We start from the raw sequence: 20755 nt of genomic DNA on the forward strand, positions 1-20755 counted from the left end.
CACTCTCCTCCCCATTTAAAAGCTACCAATTTGTTCTCTGTGTATATGAGTCTGTTTCTGATCTGTTTTGTTTGTTCCTTTGTTTTTTAGATTCCACATATAAGTAAAATCATATAGTATTTGTCTTTCTCTGACTTAATTCATTTAGCATTATACCCTCTAGGTCCATTCATGTTGTTGCAAATGGCAGGATTTAATTTTTTTTAATGGTTGAGTAATATTCTTTTGTAATACATTCCACACTTCTTTATCTGTTTATCTACTGATGGACACTTAGGTTGTTTCCATGTCTTGGCTATTGTAAATAATGCTGCAATAAACAGGGGTACATATATCTTTTTGAAATTCATGTTTTGGGGTTTTTTTGGGTAAATACCCAGAAGTATAATTACTAGGTCACATGATATTTCTATTTTTAATTTTTTGAGGAACCTCTGTACTCTTTTCCATAGTGGCTGCACCTGTTTACATTCCTACCAAGATTACATGAGTGTTCCCTTTTATTCATATCTTCACCAACATTTGTTAGTTCTCTTTTTTTTTTTTGATACTAACCATTCTGACAGGTGTGAGGTGATACCTCACTATGGTTTTGATTTGCAATTCCCGTGCTCGCTTCGGCAGCACATATACTAAAATTGATTTGCAATTCCCTGATTAGTGATATTGAGCATCTTTTGGCAATCTGTATGTCTTCTTTGGAAAAATATTTATTCAGATTCTCTGCTCATTTTTAAATTGGATTGTTGTTTTGGTGTTGAGTTATATGAGTTCATTATGTTTTGATCAATGGTTATTTTAAAGACAAAATATATGTTAGTATTAGGATTTTTTCTTTTGTTTTTTTAATCAGTTTTATAAAGGTATAATTTACATGTAATAAAGTTTGAAAGTGTACATACAACTCAGTAAGTCTTGACAAATATATACAATTGTGTAATAACCTCCATCATAAAGATTTGAGACAGTGATACCATCCCCCAAAAGTTCCATTGCATTTATTGCAGTCATTTCCCCCTCTTCACTTCCTAGAACCATTTATCTACTCTCTGTTGCTAGAGTTTTGCATTAAATTTCATATCTGTGGAATCATACAGTAAGTAACTCTTTGTGTCTGCCTTTTTTTCACTTAGCATAATACTTGAGATTCATCTATGTTTTTGTGTGTATCAGCAGTTGGGGTTTTTTTTTTTTTTTTGAGAGAGAGGGAGCGTATATGTGTGTGTTTATGTGTGTGAGTGGGGGGAGGGGCAGAGAGGGTGAGAAAGAATCTTAAGCAGGCTTCATGCTAAGTGCAGAGCCAATTATGAACTGAGTCATAATCGAGTCGGACACTTAACCAACTGAGCTACCCTGGTGCCCTGTCAGCAGTTTCCTTATATTGATAAATAGCATTCCGTTGTCTGGATATACCACATTTTTTTCTGTTCTTTCCCTAGTAAATGGACAGTTGAATTGTTTCCACTTTTGGGCAATTAGGAATAAAGCCATTATTAATATTCATATATAAGTCTTTGGGTGGATGTATGTTTTCATTTATCTTCTTTGAATAACTAAAGGTGAACATTGTTGAGTTGTAGAATAATTATAGGCTTAACTTTATAAGAAACTGCCCAATTGTTTTCCAGATTGGTTGTACCATTTTACATTCCTTCCAGCAATGTTTGAAAGTTCCAGTTGCTCCACATACTTTTTATGGTCAGTCTTCAGCCATTCTAGTGATGTATAATGATATCCCACTGTGGTTACAAATTTTCATTTCCCTAATGATTAATCATTTTGAGTATCTTTTCATGTGCTTATTGGGTTAAAGGGAGGAGTTCATCTCTGTAATACTGATACAATAATATTATCTAATCCATAGCTGATCTCAGGTATTGTCAGTTATGCCAATAATGTCCTTTATAAACTTTTCCTTCCCCCATATCCAGTTTTCTCCAACTTTTCCTCCTGTTAACTTTCTTATTTTTCTGTTTCTTTGATTCTGTTCCTTATTATTTTGCTTCTTTGGAATTTGTTTTGCTCTTCTTTTTTCTAGCTTAATTTTTCTAGCTAAAAATTTAGACCAATGACTTAGACATTTTTTTCTTCATTTGAGGATTTAAAGCTATACATTTTCCTCTAATTATTTACTCTTTTTTTTTTAAATACTATTTCTTTTTTTTTTAATTTTTTTATTTATTTATGATAGTCACAGAGAGAGAGAGAGAGAGAGGCAGAGACACAGGCAGAGGGAGAAGCAGGCTCCATGCACTGGGAGCCCGATGTGGGATTTGATCCCGGGTCTCCAGGATCGCGCCCTGGGCCAAAGGCAGGCGCCAAACCGCTGCGCCACCCAGGGATCCCTAATTATTTACTCTTATGTAGCCCACAAATTCTGATATTTAATATTTACTATGTATCACTTTGTTGAAATATTTTCTAATTTCCTGTATAATTTCTTTATTGACTCCTGAACATTTAGAAGTATTATTTAGAAATATGGGACTTTTGGGGGTGCCTGACTGGCTCAGTCAGAAGAGCATGTGCCTCTTGATCTCAGGGTTGTGAGTTCGAGTGCCACACTGGATGTAAATATTACTTAAAAAATAAAATCTTAAAAAAAAAAGAAAAGAAATGGTCAGCCCGTGTGGCTCAGCAGTTTAGCGCTCTCTTCAGCCCAGGGCCTGATCCTGGAAACCTGGGGTCGAATCCCACGTCGGGCTCCCGGCGTGGAGCCTGCTTCTCCCTCTGCCTGTGTCTCTGCCTCTCTCTGTGTGTGTATATATATCTCTCATGAATAAATAAATAAAATCTTTAAAAAAAAAAAAAGAAATATTGGGACTTTTATAGATATTTATTGCTGTTGGTTTCTGGGGTTGTGTGTATGTATATGCAAACATACCTTTCAGATTTTAATATTTTGTGTTCCATGTGTATATAAAAAGAATAAATATTTTGCTGTTGGGTGTAGTGTCCTTTAGATATTAAGTCCATGTGGTTAATAGTATAGTTTGTTTTCTCTATCCTCACTGATTTTTTTCTACTTGTTCTATCAGTTATGAAGAGGAATGTTGAAATTGTCATCTATATGGACACCTGGGTAGCTCAGTGGTTGGGCATTTGCCTTTGGGTCAGGATGTGACCCCGGAGTCCCAGTCCCGGGATCGAGTCCCACATAGGGCTTCCTGCATGGAGCCTGCGTCTCCCTCTGCCTGTGTCTCTGCCTCTCTCTCTCTCTGTCTCTCACGAATAAATAAATAAAATCTTTAAGAAAAAAAGAAATTGCCATATATAATTGTAGACTTAACTGTTCCTTGTTTCAAGTTCAGTTAAATTTTGCTTCATATATTTCGAAGCTCTGTTCTTATTTATGAACATGACTTCCTGATATATTGATCTTGTTGTCATTATGCAGTTTCCCATTTATTTTTTGTAATATTTCTTTTCTGGAAATCCATTTTATCTAACGTTAATGTTATCCCTGCCACTTTCTTAAGCTTACTGATACATGATATTTTCCTCCTAATTTTCAGTTTATCTGTACTTCGTATTTATAGTATATCTGTTATAAACAACATTTTTTTAAAGATTTTATTTATTTATTCATAGAGATGCAGAGAGAGAGAGAGAGAGAGAGAGAGAGAGAGAGAGGGAGAGGCAGAGACACAGGCAGAGGGAGAAGCAGGCTCCATGCAGAGAGCCTGACGTGGGACTCCATCCAGGGTCTCCAGATCATGCCCTGGGCTGCAGGCGGCGCTAAACTGCTGCACCACCGGGGCTGCCCTATAAACAACATCTTTGATAGAGTTTAATTTAAATATTTTATTTTGTAATTTATTTCTATTCAAAAAAATTTTTTTTGTCTCTTGTCCTTCCTTTCATGTTCGTTTGGGCTAATCAAGATTTTTTTATTATTTCATTTTATTCTTCTGTTCACTTTTTATCTATACCTTTTCTGCATTATTTTTTAATGTATGACTTGGTATTACAATAAGAACCCTTAAGTTAATCCAGTTGACTTAGAGTTTAGTTTAGATTGTACCATTTTACGTTTTTTGTAATGGTACCATTAGTACCATTTTTTGCTAGGTACCTAGCAAAAAAAAAAAAGAAGAAGAAGAAGTAAGTACCTAACAGCAATAGAATTCCATTTACCACTTCCTGTCATTTGTGCTGTTGTTGTTATACATACCACATCTGCGTGTTCCATTTACCTATGATTTATCCTGCTTTGTGTTTAGCCTGCTTTGTGTTTACTGTGCTTCTTGGGTTTGTAAGTTACATTTTTCACCAAATTTGGGGGAAATTTTGGCCTTTATTCAAGTATTTTTTTCTACTCTCTCTTTTTTATCCTCTTTCTAGACTGTAATTACCCATGTTAGTCTGTTTGACATTATTGCACAGTAGGTTACCAAGGCTTTATCTTTTTCTTTCAATTTTTTTTCTTCAGATTGTGTAATTTCTATTGCTCTGTGATTCGTGTTCACTGATTCTTACTTCTGCCATCCCTAATCTGCTATTAGGTACATTTTGTGAATATTTTATTTCACACTTGTGCTTTGGGTTCTAGAATGTTCATTTTTATAGTTTACATTTTTCTGTTTTCCCTTCTTTGATTTCGTTAACTATATTTTCCTTTAAACTCTTGATATATTTAGATGAACTACTTTAAAGTTCTTGCCTGATGACCAGCATCTAAACATTGGATTGATTTCTGTTTACTTCCTTTTGTCTTGACCATGAGTCATATTTTCCTATTTCTTCTAATGTGTATTAATCTTTTTAAAAATTTTTATTTATTCATTTGAGAGAGAGAGAGAGCACATGATTGGGGGTGGAGAGTAGAGGCAGAAGGAGAGAGAGAAAAGCATACTCCCCATTGAACAGGTAGCTGGACATGGGGCTCCATCCCAAGAGTCAGAGGTCATGATCTGAGCTTAAGGCAGATGCTTAACCATCTGAGCCATCAGGTGCTCCTGTTTATTAATCTTTTAATGTATATTGGACATTGTGGGGAACACAATGGAAAGGTAAAAGATTATTTATCTTTTTCCAGAGGTTATTGATTTTTTGCTTTGCCAGGCTATAAAAAAGTTGGTTAGACTCTGACTTCAGACTGTCATCTCTGTAGTAGATAGTAACTGAAATCTCTGCTCAGATCTTTTAAGTCTTTCATCTGTTGCTTTTTTGCTGGGTCCACAGTGTCTTCTCCATGCATGTACAAATAGGAATTAGCGAAGGATTGGAGCAGAATTATGCAAATTTTTATGGTTCCTCTCTTTGTAGCCCCTTTCTTTCTAGCCTCTCTGACAGCCCTAAATGTCATCTTCTGATTTCTCAAACCAGTAAGTCTGCAGTTTTCTGCTTGATTTCTAGCTACCTCTGCCAACCATGCTAACTGGAGAGTACCCTTTGGGAAAAAGCCATAGACAGGCAAATTTTACCTGGTGCAGTTCCATTCTTTTTTGGTTATCCATAGGTTGATAACAAGCCACCCTAATGTAGTGGCTTTAAACAGAAACATTTATTATTTTTATTATTATGTCTCATGGTTCTTGAGCTTGACTAGACTCATTTGTGCAGCTCTTGCTTGGGTATTCAGCACAAATACCTTTAGCCCCCAAATGGGGGTGGAGGTCATCCTGAAGTCTTCCTTAATTCTCACGAGTCTGATGGTTGTTGCTGGCTGTTGGATGGGACTCAGTTGGACTATTAGGTAGAATATCTATACCCGGCTTCTGCCTGGACTTTTTAATGATGGTTGGGTTCTAACAGCAAACATCTGGGGAGGGAGAGCCAGATGGAAACTGTACAGCCTTTTATTACCTATCCTTGAAAGTCACGTAGAGTCACTTCTGCCACATTTGTTCATAGAGGCATTCACAGAGTAGAGCTCATATTCAAGTGGAGGGAAGTCAGCTCCACCTTTGGAGTGGGGGGACAGATCTCAAAGAATTTTCAGACATGTTTTAAGACCACCACAGTGTCTTTCAAATTTTGCATTCTGTTGAATTTCTACCTGGCTTTTGGTCATTCTCTAGTACCTTCAAATAGTTGTTTTTCATGTAGAATCTTTATTATCTGATAGTCCAGTATAGACTATTCCATCATTACCAGAAATGGAATTCCTACTCCTCCTTTTTTTTCCCTCAATAGCACTCATCACATTTTTTGACATTTAATATAATTTATTTATTTGGTTTATTTTGTGTCTCCTTCCACTAAAATGCAGGCTCCATTAAGTTAGAGTTTTGTCTCCTTAGTAACTGCTAGACACATAGTAGAGGTTCCACAAATATTTGTTGAATATTCCAATTCTTCAAAATAGCCAGAAGTAAACAAAATCATCTTGATGAACACAGAGAAGCTATTACAGAGCCTTGTTCTTTCAACACTGTTGCACTGGTAGGCTAGTGTGTATCTGAGGTTAAATCTCCCTGGCTTGGGGCAGCCTGGTGGCTCATCGGTTAAACATCACCTTCAGCCCAGGGTGTGATCCTGGAGACCCGGGATCGAGTCCCATGTCAGGCTCTCTGCGTAGAGCCTGCTTCTCCCTCTGCCTGTGTCTCTGCCTCTCTCTTTCTCTCTGTGTGTCTCTCATGAATAAATAAGTAAAAATCTTAAAAAATAATAATAAATAGGGGATCCCTGGGTGGCTCAGCGGTTTAGCACCTGCCTTCGGCCCAGGGCGTGATCCTGGAGTCCCGGGATCGAGTCCCACGTCGGGCTCCCTGCATGGAGCCTGCTTCTCCCTCTGCCTTTGTCTCTGCTTCTCTCTATATATATCTCTCATGAATAAATAAATAAAATCTTAAAAAAATAATAAAATAAATAAATAAATAAATCTCCCTGGCTTAAGAGCAGGATATAGAGACTTTGACATTTCATTTTCATCATGACTGCCATGTGAGTCAATTCAACAGGCAATAGCTGGTTACAGATCAGATGCAATAGCATGTGGAAGTACTCTATGAAGTGTAAAGTGCTATGAGGTTATAAAGTATATCAGATAATTACATACAATTGCATGTATTAGTCTGGTCTTTTCAGATTTAATTTTTTTTGAAGATTTTATTTATTTATGCATGAGAGACATATACAGAGAGAGGCAGAGACACAGGCAGAGGGAGAAGCAGGCTCCACACAGGGAGCCCGACGTGGGACTTGATCCCGGGTCTCCAGGATCACAACCTGGGCTGCGGGTGGCGCTAAACCGCTGTACCACTGGGGCTGCCCTCAGATTTCATTTTTAAAGTATTTTTGAGTTTGTATATTTTTAAGGGATAAATATTTTTACTTATCAGAACAATAATAAAAGTTACGGCAGTGTGTTTATAGTAAAGTCCTTGTTAAGTTCTTATTAATATTTTATCTGGCTTTTCTTTTTCAGGAACTTGAAAGATTTCAGAACTTTGTAAAATACTGTCCTCCTTTTGATATCGTCATTGATGGGCTCAATGTTGCCAAAACATTTCCTAAAGCTCGTGAATCTCAAGTTGTAAGTATAATTTTATATTGTTATTCCAAATCTCTAGAAATATTTGTTGTACTTATTTGTGATCTTCCTTGGATCTCTTAACTCCCCATTTTTTCCTTCCTCTAAAAATAAACTCCTAAAGATGTCACAATAACTGCTTTCTAAGATTCACTGTTTTCATCTTTGGCAAAGAAGTGGCTATTATAGGCTGGCTAAGAGTGATTAAAAAGTCTACTGGGTGGCTCAGTTGGTTAAGCATCTGACTCTTGATTTCAACTCAGGTCCTGATCTCAGGGTCATGAGTTCAAGGTCTACATAGGGCTCTATGCTGGGTGTAAAGCCTTCCTAAAAAAAAAAAAAAAAAAAAAAAAATCCACGTAATAAAGGGCCATCTCAACCCTGTTTCTTATATAATTTTTAATTAACCTTCTTCTACATCTCTCCTCTTTCTTTGAGGTTATTCTAACATTTCCCTGTGAGTCACATTCCTCTATTTGAAATTTATCAACATAAACTATCAAGAGACATTAATATTTTTGTTTTTTCCAAACATAGTATGCTCGTAAACGAATCTAAGCAGTTTTCGGTAAGGTAATCATTTGTTCTATCAATTTATAAATGTCTAGTAGTTTCTAGTAGGAATATCATTATTTTTTTATAGCAGTAGTGAACAATGATTTTCCTTTTTATAGATTAGAATACTAGAATATTAGAAAAGTGAAAGTGGAGGAATTGTTTACAACACATGTGACAAAGAGCTAATTTTCTGACTGTAACATTGTCTCTTAATAAGCCTGTAAGTGGAAGAGTGATTTAACTTTATTCATGATTATAGATATGCAAATAAAATCCATATTTGCAGACTTAAAAATTGATAGTATCCAGTATTTTGAATGGTTTGGAGAGGTAGGGAGAAGGGTATCAGTACAGTATTTTTGGGGGGTGATTTGACAATTTTGAATACTTAAAATATTGAAATGTATGAACTGATATATTGAAACAAACACATAAAGTTACATTTTCAAGCATGTTAGTTAAGCATTATTTGTAAGCAGAAAAGTCTAATCAACCTAAATGTTTATCAGCCTAGGTCCATTTTATTTATTTTTTAATTTTAATTCCAGTATAGTTAACATACAGTGTTAAATTAGTTTCAAGTAGGGACGCCTGGGTGGCTCAGCGGTTGAGCTCCTTCCTGCCTTTGGTCCAGGGCATGATCCTGGAGCTCCAGGATCAAGTCCCACATCAGGCTCCCTGCATGGAGCCTGCTTCTCCCTCTGCCTGTCTCTCTCTCTCTCTCTCTCTGTCTCTCATGAATAAATAAATAAAATCTTTAAAATAAATAAATAAATAAATAAATAAATAAATAAATAAATAAATGTATGTATGTATGTTTGTTAGATAAGTTTGTATATGCCCAGAAATTTTCTAGAAACTACTCATAAAAACTTAACAGTAATAAGCTTTTTGGAGGTGGAGATAGAGTATAAGAGAATGAGAGGATTTCAGTTTTTCATTTGTTTTTTTCAAATTTTCTTTCACAACAAATATGTATTATTTTAAAATAAAAAGCAATCTAGGATCAGGAAAAGAAAGAAGTGAAGAGGCATTCTTGGTAAATATTCTATAATAACTATGTAATACTTTGTATCTCATGGATATTTCACAACTCTTTAATCATTTCCCTGTTGATCGGCATATTAGATTGTTTCCTGTTTTTCAGTATGGTAAATAATGCTTGGAAGATCTCCATGCAGGTTTCAGATTATTTATTTAAAATAGATTCCCAGAAATGGAAGTCAAAGAGTATGGATATTTTCAGGTCTCACTACATATTGCCAAATTGCTTTCCAAAATAATTGTAGCAAGGTATATTCTTACAAAGCCTTCAAATAGAAGTTCCTTAAAGGTTGCTTACTATATTATTGCTGCAACTGTTTAGCTACATTTGTGCTGAATCTATTAAATGGAAAGAACTGGACAAGTTCCCCTTCCCCACCCCCATCCTGCATTTTTTAGATCAAACATTTAAAACATATGTTAACAAAACTAAATAGTCTAGAAAGGTAATATTCTTGATTGTCTTATCTGTCCTTTCTATTTCTGTGTGCCTTAAGCTTTTTCATCTTTGTGTGAAGAAGTTTCTGGATATCTTCTGTGGAATCACACACAGATTATTTATGTTTTTCCCATGAACTCTCTGCATGAAACATTACAAATTCTTGGTCTTTTCCATTAATGGCTAATTATTACATATCCAACAGTGTTCTCTGTAAGTCAGCTCATAGATAAAGACCAATTTTACCTTCACTATTAAGGGAGTAGCACCATGATCATATATCTTGATATCAGAGCCTATAGCTTAGGAGTGACAGAGGTCAAGGAGCTAAAAATATGGCTTATATATAATGTCAGCAGGAACTTGCCAGTTGCTATGTGGAGTTGAGACTTATTGGCAGTTGTCATTGCTAGGGTATGTGTGCTTTAGCCATACGTATATAACATGTATATCTATATCCACTCATCACCTCCATTGAGTTAGTTGTATTGGCAGCTCTATGTTGTTTAATATTAACCTTAATCTTAACTTTAGATATTTGTTGAAGGGTTTCTAACAATGCAGTAAAAGGTAGTGATAATTGACACATTTTTCAGAGTAAGGTTCAGAATTTTTAAACAAGGAGAGGTTGTTAAAAACTAATTTTTGTTGGGCAGCCCGGGTGGCTCAGCAGTTTAGCGCCGCCTTCAGCCCAGGGTGTGATCCTGAAGACCTGGGACCAAGTCTCACGTCGGGCTCCCTGCATTTAGCCTGCTTCTCCCTCTGCCTGTGTCTCTGCCCCCCCCCCACCCCTGTGTCGGTCATGAATAAATAAATAAAATATTTATTAAAAAAACAAAAAACAAAAACCTGATTTTTGCTTTTTGAAAAGCTGTCACTCAGGCTGCAAATTTCTGTCTGCCAAAACCTTCCCATAGACATTCAAGTATATAAACTTACTTGGTAAATAAGAAAATATTGTTTACAACACATGTGACAAAGACAAAGTGGCATAATTCATTGAAAGAAAAAGCAATAATCAATGTGGAATACAGGTAATACCTCAGTATTCTTCAATCTGTCTTTGCTGTTGGTCCTAAAAGTGATATGAGTAAAGATGAAGAACACAAGTTCTAAGGAAAATGGTATGTAATATATCATCATGAGGATGTACAGAGCTGTTATGGCTTAAAGTGATTCGGAAGAGTGTTTAACTTAGATGTGAAGGTTTATATTTAAATGTTACTTGTGATTCTGAAGAAAGAATATGGTATGGGAAAGTAAGGGTTAATGTATGATTTTGTTCACGGAAAAAAACTTTTTTGCTTAAAAGTTATTACTAAATAAATATTTAATTTGTTTTATCTTACAGTTTCTGATGTCTTAATACAGTTACAGGATATAGTAAATGAAAATGGAGTTTGTAAAGCCCCTGACTAGATTTCCCTTTGGGCATAGTTTAGCATCTTGACCAAGTCATACCTCAATTCTTTAATATCTGCATTGGTTTTCTTTTTCTTTTATTGAGATATAATTTATAAACCATAATAGACTTTTAAAGTGTACAGTCCAGGTGCACCTGAGTGGCTTAGTGGGTTAAGCATCCAACTCTTAATCTCTGCGCAGGTCTTGACCTCAGAGTCATGAGTTCAGGCCTCAAGGTAGGCTCTACCCTAGTTGTGGAGCCTACTTGAAAAAAAAAGTAAACATAACTAAAAACTTAAAATGTATTTAAGTATACAGTCCAACTTGGCCTTTTGGCTAAGATAATGCGTCAAGTGTACTATCCAGTGGTTTTTAATATATTCCCACAGTTTTGCAACCATTATCACTATCTAATTCCAGAATATTTTCATTCCCCCAAAGTAACACCATACCCATTAGTAGACACTTCGAGTTCCTTCTTCCCCTTAGTCCTTTGGCAACTACTAATCTGCATTCTGTCTTCATGGATTTGCCTATTCTGGACATTTCGTATTTTCACTTAGTATGATGTTTCCAAAGTTCATCTGTGTTATAACATGAATACCAATTTATTCCTTTTTATTGTAGAATAATATTATTTTGTATAGATAGGCCACATTTTACTTATCCATTCATAGTTTGTGGACATTTGGGTTGTTTCCACTTTTTGGCTATTAAGAATAGTGTTGCTGGAAACATTTCACATACAGGCTTTTGTGTGGATATGTTTTCTTCCTTTTCTTTTAAGTTGTCTTTATTTAGACACTGAGGAATTACCTTCCTGAATGGCACCCCCAAGCATGAAGAATTATGCCTATGTTTTCTTCTAAGAGTTCTATAAAATTTACTACTAACCTTGTAGATGTTTTTCAAGTGTAAAGTGTATCCTGCTTATAATATGTATATATATATATATCCAGCTTATAACATATATAACATATATATGTATATATATAGCATATATATATATATATAGTTTCAAATTTTCAGAAGAAGGTTCTGGTTTGTATTTTTATTTTGAAGAAGAAGGAAGGGTTCTGAATGACCAGCAGATTAATTAGATAGCCTCCATTTTGATAACAGAGCATCTTATCTGGGAATTATGATGTAGATTCAGTTACTGTTTATTGAACACCTATTCCATGACAGATACTTTTTTAAGATGTGAGGATATGTCTTTAGACCAATAAAAGGTAGGAATTGCTAGGAACATGATTCAACTAATGGTTATATTATCTAAATAAAACATTCGGGGTGCCTGGATGGCTCAGTCAGTTAAATGTCTGCCTTTGGCTCAGGCCGTGATCCCAGGGTCCTGGGATCCAGCCCTGCATTGGGCTCCTTGCTCAGCGGGGAGCCTGCTTTTCCCTCTCCTTCTGCCCACTTCTCCCCCTGCTTGTTCACTCTCTGTCTCTGTCAAATAAATAAATAAAATCTTTTTTAAAAATAAAGTAAAAATAAACAAGACATTCATAGTATATTGTGCATGTTGTGTATTAACAGTCATTCTTGTATGTGATTCTTTTCTTAAAAATTTACTAAAAATGTCAGACTAGAGAATAACGTTTACTCAAAATACTTGGATAAGAATTTGTTTTAAATAGGTATTGCAAAACAGTTTTCATAACACTCATTTCTCCAGAATATGTTGTAATTTGGGAGAAACTAAATTTGACTAAATTTTAAATTTTGACTAATTTATTTTACTTATTTTTTAAAGATTTTATTTATTTATTCATGAGAAACACAGAGAGAGAGGCAGAGACACAGGCAGAGGGAGAAGCAGGCTCCATGCAGGAAGCCCGATGCGGGACTCTATCCTGGGACCCTGGGATGACACCCTGAGTCAAAGGGACACTCAACTGCTGAGCTACCCAGGTGTCCCAAATTTTGACTAATTTAAAGTGCCAAGTATGAACTCTTGTACCATTGAACCCTTGAGTCAGTCTTTATGTAGCATGTTCATGTTACTTACTGTAAATTAGAGTATTTTGGATTTTCTTAGGTTGCATTTATTTTCTTTTAATTTAATAAACTTACCGTCTTAGAGCAGTTTTAGGTTCATGAATCTTTTTGTAAACAGCCATCCTCCAACAACATGCTGTTTTGACTCTTACAAATAATTCTAAGGAAAAGCATTGCATAGCCATTTGGGTAGAAATTAAATTGTATTTTTTAAAGCTTAAGTGAGTAGGTAATTAGCACCACCAGCTTCCTAATTGTTTAAGTCAAAAACCAAAGATTCGAGCCTCAATTGTTCTTTTTCACTAGCCCCACATCCAGTTGGCTGGCAAGTTTTATTAGTCATACCCCCCAAGTATCCCATAATCTTATTATTTTTTTCCATCTCCATTAAAATCATTTCTCACTTAAATTCTTATGTGGTTTCCTTCCTTTTTCACCCTTGTTCCAATGACTTTCACCTATACTTAGAATAAAATCCAAGTTCCTGATCATGGATTATGGTACCTTTCATCATCTGATCTTTCCCTCTCTTTCAGCCCCCTGTTTGTTTTTTTCTCTCTTTCACTGAATTATGGACACTAGAATTTTTCCTATTCCTCAGAGATACCAAACTTATTCCTGCCTCAAGATCTTTGTGCTTGCTATTCCTTCAACTTTTAATATTCTTTCTACATCATCAGCATCTCATAGGTCTTCCCTAGTTCTTCTAAAGTAACCCCAGTCTGCTCTCCTACCTTCTGCCTGTATCTTCAGTCACATCAACCTTATTTACTTTAGTGGTGGATTTAAAATGGCCACAGATTCTTTGCAGTTCATCTTATCAGGAGATGGAGTCGGTTTCCTCATCTCTTGAATCTGGGCTTGCTTAATGATTTGCTTTGATGAATAGAATGTGGCATAAGTGACATTATGGAAGTTTCAGGCAAGGAGTTCAAGGGGCCATGCAGCTATGCTGTCACTCTCTAGGAACCAGAGCCTTGTAAACAAGCCCGTGTTAGTCTCCTTGAGGATGAGATGCCACATGGAAAGAGAGGGAGAGGGAGAACGAGGACAGCCATCCCAGCTAAGGCTCTGACATGTGAGTAAGGTCATCTGGAACCTGCCAACTGACAACACATGGATTGGCCTAACCAATACCATGCAGACCACAGGAACTATCTAGCCGAACCCAATCCAAATTGTCAACCCTTAGTACTGTGAGAAAATAACTGGTTATTTTAACCCAAGTTTTGGGGTAGTTAATTATACAGCAATAGTTAACTTATTAAATACCTTCATAACACTTCAGTGCATGTCTTGTTTACTTTATTAATCTCCATCAGAATGTAAATGCCCTAAGATTGAAGATCTTGTGCATCTTATTCACAGTTACATTCTCAGCACTAAGGAAAGGGCCTCTCACATAATAAATTGCCCAGTAGGTACCTAGTAAATGAATGAAAGAATGAACAAGTGGATATACAGTAAATTGTATAGCTTGTCAGAAATAGCATCTTTTTTTCAGGATTAATTCTAAAAGACTTCTTGAGTTTCAGTCTTTGTACCCTAGTCCACTTACTAGTGTCACTTAACCTTCTCATGCCTTATGTAAAGATTAAATCGGGTAATTCTTAAAAAGCACTGATTGCAATACCTGGCATATAGTCCAATTAATTTAAACAGAAAAGAAAAAGAACTACCTTGTGAATCCATTTAGTTGTCTATGGCCTTAAGTTTCTAGGAACAATAGCATGGTAGTTTTTTGTGATGTGTTTAGTCTCCTAATTTAAATAACTGACAATCTCCTCTTTTAGTTTTTTTAGTTTGAGGGTCTTCATTTTTTTTTCAAGATTTTATTTATTTATTCATGAGAGACACACAGAGAGAGGCAGAAACACAGGCAGAGGGAGAAGCAGGCTCCATGCAGGGAGCCCAATGTAGGACTCAATCTCCAGACTTGGGATCACACCCTGAGCCGAAGGTAGATGCTCAACCACTGAGCCACCCAGGCGTCCCAAGAGTCTTCTTTTTTTTTTTTTTTTAACTGATGCTTAGATTCTAAACTTGAGTGTCTAAATTAATGGCTTACTTTTCTATAAAATAATTAAATAAGGAATATATTAACCATATAGAGAAAATAAAAGATTATTAGTATTAGGATATGTTATGCTGCAGTAATAAACCCCAAATTTGGGTGGCTTAAAACAAATCATTTCTTGTACATGCTACATGTTCATTGTGGATCCTCTGTGTCATCATCATTCTTGTCCCCCATGGGACTCAGAATAACTTTCTGAGATATTCCCAGTCACTGTGACAGAGGGAAAAGGGAAGGTGGTAGAGTACACACTGACTCATAAAGCTTCTACTCAGATATGATACCTATAACTTCTCATAATTTATTAGCAGCTAATGCAAGCTATGCAGCTACACCTTAGTTCAGTAAGATAAGGGAGGCAATCCTACCACATGTGCCCAGAAGGAGAAAGAGAATTAGTATTTTTGAACAGCTCTAATGACGGCCGCACTGGGGTTGATGATGTCTTGTTTGGTATAATGGTCAAAGTCTAGCCCAGGAGCTAGAAATGAGTTTCAACATCACCATGCAAACTGTCTTTGCCTGGGTTCTTTTTTTTCGATGTCAGTTTCCTTCACCATGGTTTTATGTGGAAAGAACTAATGCGTCTGTTGATCATTTTTTCTAGAATGATCAGGTTGAAATTCTAGTCTCCATGACTCATAGTTTACACATACTTTCACAACTTTCATTTTTAAGATGGGTTTTTCTTTTGAGTCACCGAGTCATCATTAATAATTGGCAATGTGAGATCGCCTGGAGAGGACAGAGGCACTTTACCAACCTTTCATCTAAAAAACAAAAGGATATAGGGGATCCCTGGGTGGCTCAGCGGTTTAACGCCTGCCTTTGGCCCGGCGCTGGATTGAGTCCCACATCGGGCTCCCTGCATGGAGCCTGCTTCTCCCTCTGCCTGTGTCTCTGTCTCTCTGTCTCTCTCTCTGTCTCTCATGAATTAAAAAAAAATAAAAAATAAAAAAACAAAAGGATATAAAGTGGAAAGCTTCTTATCTCTAGTTTATCTCTGTCTCCACACACACACACACACACACACACACACACACACTCCTACCCGTAAGTCCTAGTGTCTTTGTTCCTTGCTCCTTTTGCAGCTTGCATTTTGGGCTTTCAGTTGTTCATAAGCTCCTTTAGTAGAGGGGGGATAGGGAAAAAGTACATCATTTTAGATAATCTTACTAGCTGTTCAAAACTCTACTACCAATTTTTGTAGATAACTGAGAATTGGTTAAAATAGCTTCTGCAGAATGAAAATTTATAATGTAATTTAAAAGAATTACGACCAGAGATCAGCATTGAATGCTTTCATTCTTATAGCATGCTTGGGGCATTGAATAGAAAGCAGTTTGATGGAAACACTGCAGAATTTGTTTTGATTGCCATCTCTTAGTTGGTTTTACTACAGTGAGAGAAAAATGGAGACGTGGGTTTTAGCCATTAAAGGTCATTTGGCAGTAGCATTTACTTGGCAATGAGTTTTCTTTTTTTCCTGCCACCCAAGTTATTTTATTTCTTTCTGTTGATTTACATAACCTCTTACAAATGTTTTAATACCATAAAGAACCTAAGATACAGTAAACTATGCTTGGTGGGTTTTTTGTGTGTGTGTATATATAAAATCTTGGGCATATTTTTTTTTGCCCAAATTGTAGAAATACTGTGTAGTTTAACACCAACTGTGCTTGAAATTATCTTTTAATGATGTTAAAGTAGCAAAGAAACTCTTAAATACTTTACTACGTTTGCAATGGCAAATGTTAGATTAAGTATTGAAGTATTTTTATTATACCTCTGCAACTTTTAAATACTTTTCTCCATATAATTGCTCCTCCTGCTTAAAGACTAGCTCTTAAGGTCTGGCTTTAGAGGTAGAAGGTCTTGTTCCTTGGTGTCAAAACAAGGATGTCGTGCTGCTACTGTTGCCTTCAAAGAACATGTACTACCCCCATGTTTGCTCTGAGAAGGTGTTTGAGTAATTTTTTTCTATATTGAAATCTAGAATCAAAAACTTGTCATTTTTCCCAGTTTACTTTCGTAAGTTTTGTTGATTACTAATGATTGGAAATAAGTGATTGAAGATTATTTCTAAATATTTTCTTAATTTTAGTCAACTGGTTAACAAGTTTCTTTCCAATGGAATTTAAGGAGTGGTTCTTGGGGCACCTATGTGGCACAGTCAGTTAAGCTACCAATTCTTAGTTTCAGCTCAGGTCAGGATCTCAGGGTACTGAGATTGAGCCGAGCCCTGCTACAGGCACCATGCTCAGCATGGAGTCTACTTGAGATTCTCTCTCCTTCTCCCTCTTGCCCCTCCTGCTTGTGTTTGCTCTCTTTCTCTAAAATAAATAAATTTAAAAAGTGATTCTTTCAGTGTTTTTAGGGGCAGGAGTTATAGGAACAATTATTAATCCAGTTATTTCTAGGTTAAACTCTAATCCAGGATAGCACATTTTATTTTATCTGAATTACATATTTCTACAAATATTTATTATATTTCTTTAGAAAAAACTAACTTATTCTTAAAGATAAGAAACTTTAAAATAAATATGTAGTATTATAAACTTAACCACTAATGATTCTGCTGTATTTTAGAATATTGATTCTCAGACTTTAGTGGGCCTCAGAATCACTTTGAGGGCTTTTTAAAACAGGATGCTGGCCCTATACACCCAGAGTTCCTGATTCAGAAGGACTCAATTTACATTTCTAAAAAGTTCCTAGGTAGTGCTGATGCTGCTGGTTTGGGGACCACATTTTGAGAACCACTATTATATAAAAGCAGTTTCTCAGAAGTGTGTTCATATTGCTTTACAAAAATAAGTAATTTATAAAAGTCAAACACTCAAAATTATTAGAAGTCTTAATGATTCTTAGATTGGGAATCTCTTTTTTTAACTGACTTTATGAAACTCATTTTAAGGTACTGAAACTTGGTCCTAAGATTAATATACTTCTTCCACTTCCAAAATAGAAGTTTGTCTTATTTCCATAACCAACTAGTAGTATATATCAAGTACTTGTATTATAAGTATATAATTGTATATTTAAGTTTTATATTATTTATAATATAAATTATATATATACTTTATATAATATATACTAATTATAATATTAGAAGTATTATTAAGTAGTTCTATTAGCATTATGATGATTTTAAGGTACCTAGAGTACTCATTCCACCTTCTTGACTCGTAAGAGTTCTATTTTGGCATGTGACTGCTGGAATAGTTTATACCACTTAGAATGGTTCTTACATGTACTGACTGCTAATGGGGTGTATGATCAAGTGCCACTAAGTGGGTTTTGGGTGAAGTAATCAAGGGAGTAAGTAGAAAGCTGAATGAAGCCAGGCAAAATTTCTATAATGAATTTGACCTTATATCTCTCTTTCTTTCCAGATATCCCCAAAAGGGTATATTTTGCATGGTGTTTGAAACAAAATTTCCCTGATTGCGTTAGTCAGTCAAATGATTGTATGTCTTAGAACAGCATTGTTAGGAATACAGCGTTGCCAGGTTCCCATATCTGTTTTCTCTCTGACAGAATATTAATGGCAAGTTGATTCTTCTCTTGATGTGCCACTGATAATGTTCATGTGATAGCTACTTGGGGTGTTGTGAGATTGTCTATGTGAATCATTGTGTATATCTTGCTTCTATGGCAGTATTTTTTTTGGGGGGGGGCAGTATTTTTTTTTTAAAGCTCCTTAAAGAGCCAGTTTTCTTTTCTTTTCTTTTCTTTTCTTTTCTTTTCTTTTCTTTTCTTTTCTTTCTTTTCTTTTCTTTTCTTTTCTTTTCTTTTCTTTTCTTTTCTTTTCTTTTAGATTTTATTTATTTATTTGTGAGAGACATGGGGTGAGGGTGAGGGAGAGAGGGAGAGAGAGAGAGAGAGAGGCAGAGATACAGGCAGAGGGAGAAGCAGGCTCCATGCAGGGACTCAATCCCGGGTCTCCAGGATCACGCCCTGGGCTGGAGGCAGCGCTAAACCACTAAGCCACCCGGGCTGCCCTATGGCAGTATTTTAAAACACACTTCTTAGGAATGTGCTAGGTAGAACTACCTGTGAAAATATAATACCCACTTTAACCAAAAATTTAAAATACATATTATTAAATCTGCAAGGTAAACAGCAGTTCCAGAATGAGTAGTAAATTAACTTAAATATGTTTTTGAAGTCTTATAAATTGTTCATACCTAATTATTATGACAGTGGTAATATTTTATTAGTCATTAATTTTGTGTTAAAATATTTATTTCAAAATAACAGGTCTTTTTCCTTTTAAAATAGTTTCTGTTTCAGACTTCTAACTCTTGGAAGGCTGATTTTTCTCTCAATAATAATTAATTATTAATTAATAATAATTAATAATAATTATTAATTAAGATGAATTCAGAGCTTAGATTTTATTGCAGTATTTCACTTAGACTTTTTTTTTTTTCAAAATAGTATTAGGAAGAATATGTAGTTCCTTCAGGTTTATCCTCCCCATTCCAGAGTAGGTACTCTTTATTTTTAGATTATTTCTGTTTTGCTTTGTTCTATTAGATAAAAGATGGTTATAATGATGTATGCACTGCAAAAAATAAACTTAAAATAAGTTAAAATAAAGGTAACATAAGAGCACAAAGGGAAAATAAGCTTAGGAAAAATTAGAAGTTTAAGGTTGGCCCACAAAATTCATACCAATGAAGTGCTCTAGTAATTTAGCTGTAAATTCTATCAGCAAACTTGAAGATGAAAACGTGAGTGCCAAAGAGCAGGGATTCATCCTTTTATCTTCCTGCACATCATTCATAAGCACTCCACACTGCATTTATAAACACCCTCTTTACCTAAAGAGATTCTCAAAGGGGCCAGGATGGGCTTGAGAAAGAGTTAAGATATATCAGAAAGTGGAGACGTTTGAAGACACATAATTCTGGTACACTTTCTAAGGAAGTTATTTCCACTGTAAGATTCACTGATTTTGAGGATTCACATAGTTCATCAGATCAAATGGAAACAAACTGTTTAGAGAAAGTACCATTATTCCTAATATTTAAACCAAAAAGAGCTCTGTTGTAGGCCCTTTCAGTACAGGGGCATGTGGGCATTGTGAGTGCTCTTTACAGCATCCTTGTTAGGAATAAATGAATGGATTGTGTAAAGGAGTCAGCAGTAAAGGAGTGAGAAACACAGTTACATGAGCTTGAGAGAACAGGCCTCAGTAACTCCATATCACTAGTGCTATCTCAGGTTGGTCAGAAGGCCCAGTAGCAGGACTCATGCTTATTGACCTCTTTGGAAAATGGAAAGCTGATTCTTCACTTTGGATTCACAGTAATCCGTAGCAGTACTAGACCTTGTTTTAAAATTTTATAATTTTATTGCAGTTTTTAAAAATCTGGTCAGGAAGTATATATCCCTAATATACCTCCTATAGAGTAAGCACTCTTAAGATTTAAAGAGATACTCAGGTGGGTTGGAGTATCAGAATTGCCTTTGGTATTTGTTAAATAATTATGGCAAACATCATTTCTTTAATGTGGGGGAGGGGGAGCTTGCAAATGCAACGTTATTTAGTCAGTAGAGCATTTTTTCACTCTGTTTTGTGTAACTCATAAATGCCTAGAAATTGCTTGTGTATATAAAGTTATAGAATTAATCTAAATTGAAGTTTTCCAGTTATCGTAGATCTCCCTCTCCAGAAAAGATCTACACATACTATGATATGAATGGCAGGAAAACCTCTTGAAAATTTTCTCATCGGTTTAGG

The 20755-nt window shown here is 35.5% G+C and overlaps 1 protein-coding gene across 3 annotated transcripts in view; it reads left to right on the forward strand.

Annotated features, from left to right (window-relative positions):
• Positions 1–20755, forward strand: part of PRORP (protein only RNase P catalytic subunit) — a 133123-nt gene that overhangs the window by 42615 nt on the left and 69753 nt on the right. For all 3 annotated transcript variants that reach the window (XM_072761414.1, XM_072761415.1, XM_026018997.2), the window contains exon 5: positions 7373–7480. In XM_072761414.1, the coding sequence (XP_072617515.1) occupies positions 7373–7480 (108 nt within the window). The remainder of the gene's footprint in view (positions 1–7372; positions 7481–20755) is intronic.

Source organism: Vulpes vulpes, chromosome 6 (genome assembly GCF_048418805.1).
Source record: "Vulpes vulpes isolate BD-2025 chromosome 6, VulVul3, whole genome shotgun sequence".
NCBI lineage: Eukaryota > Metazoa > Chordata > Mammalia > Carnivora > Canidae > Vulpes > Vulpes vulpes.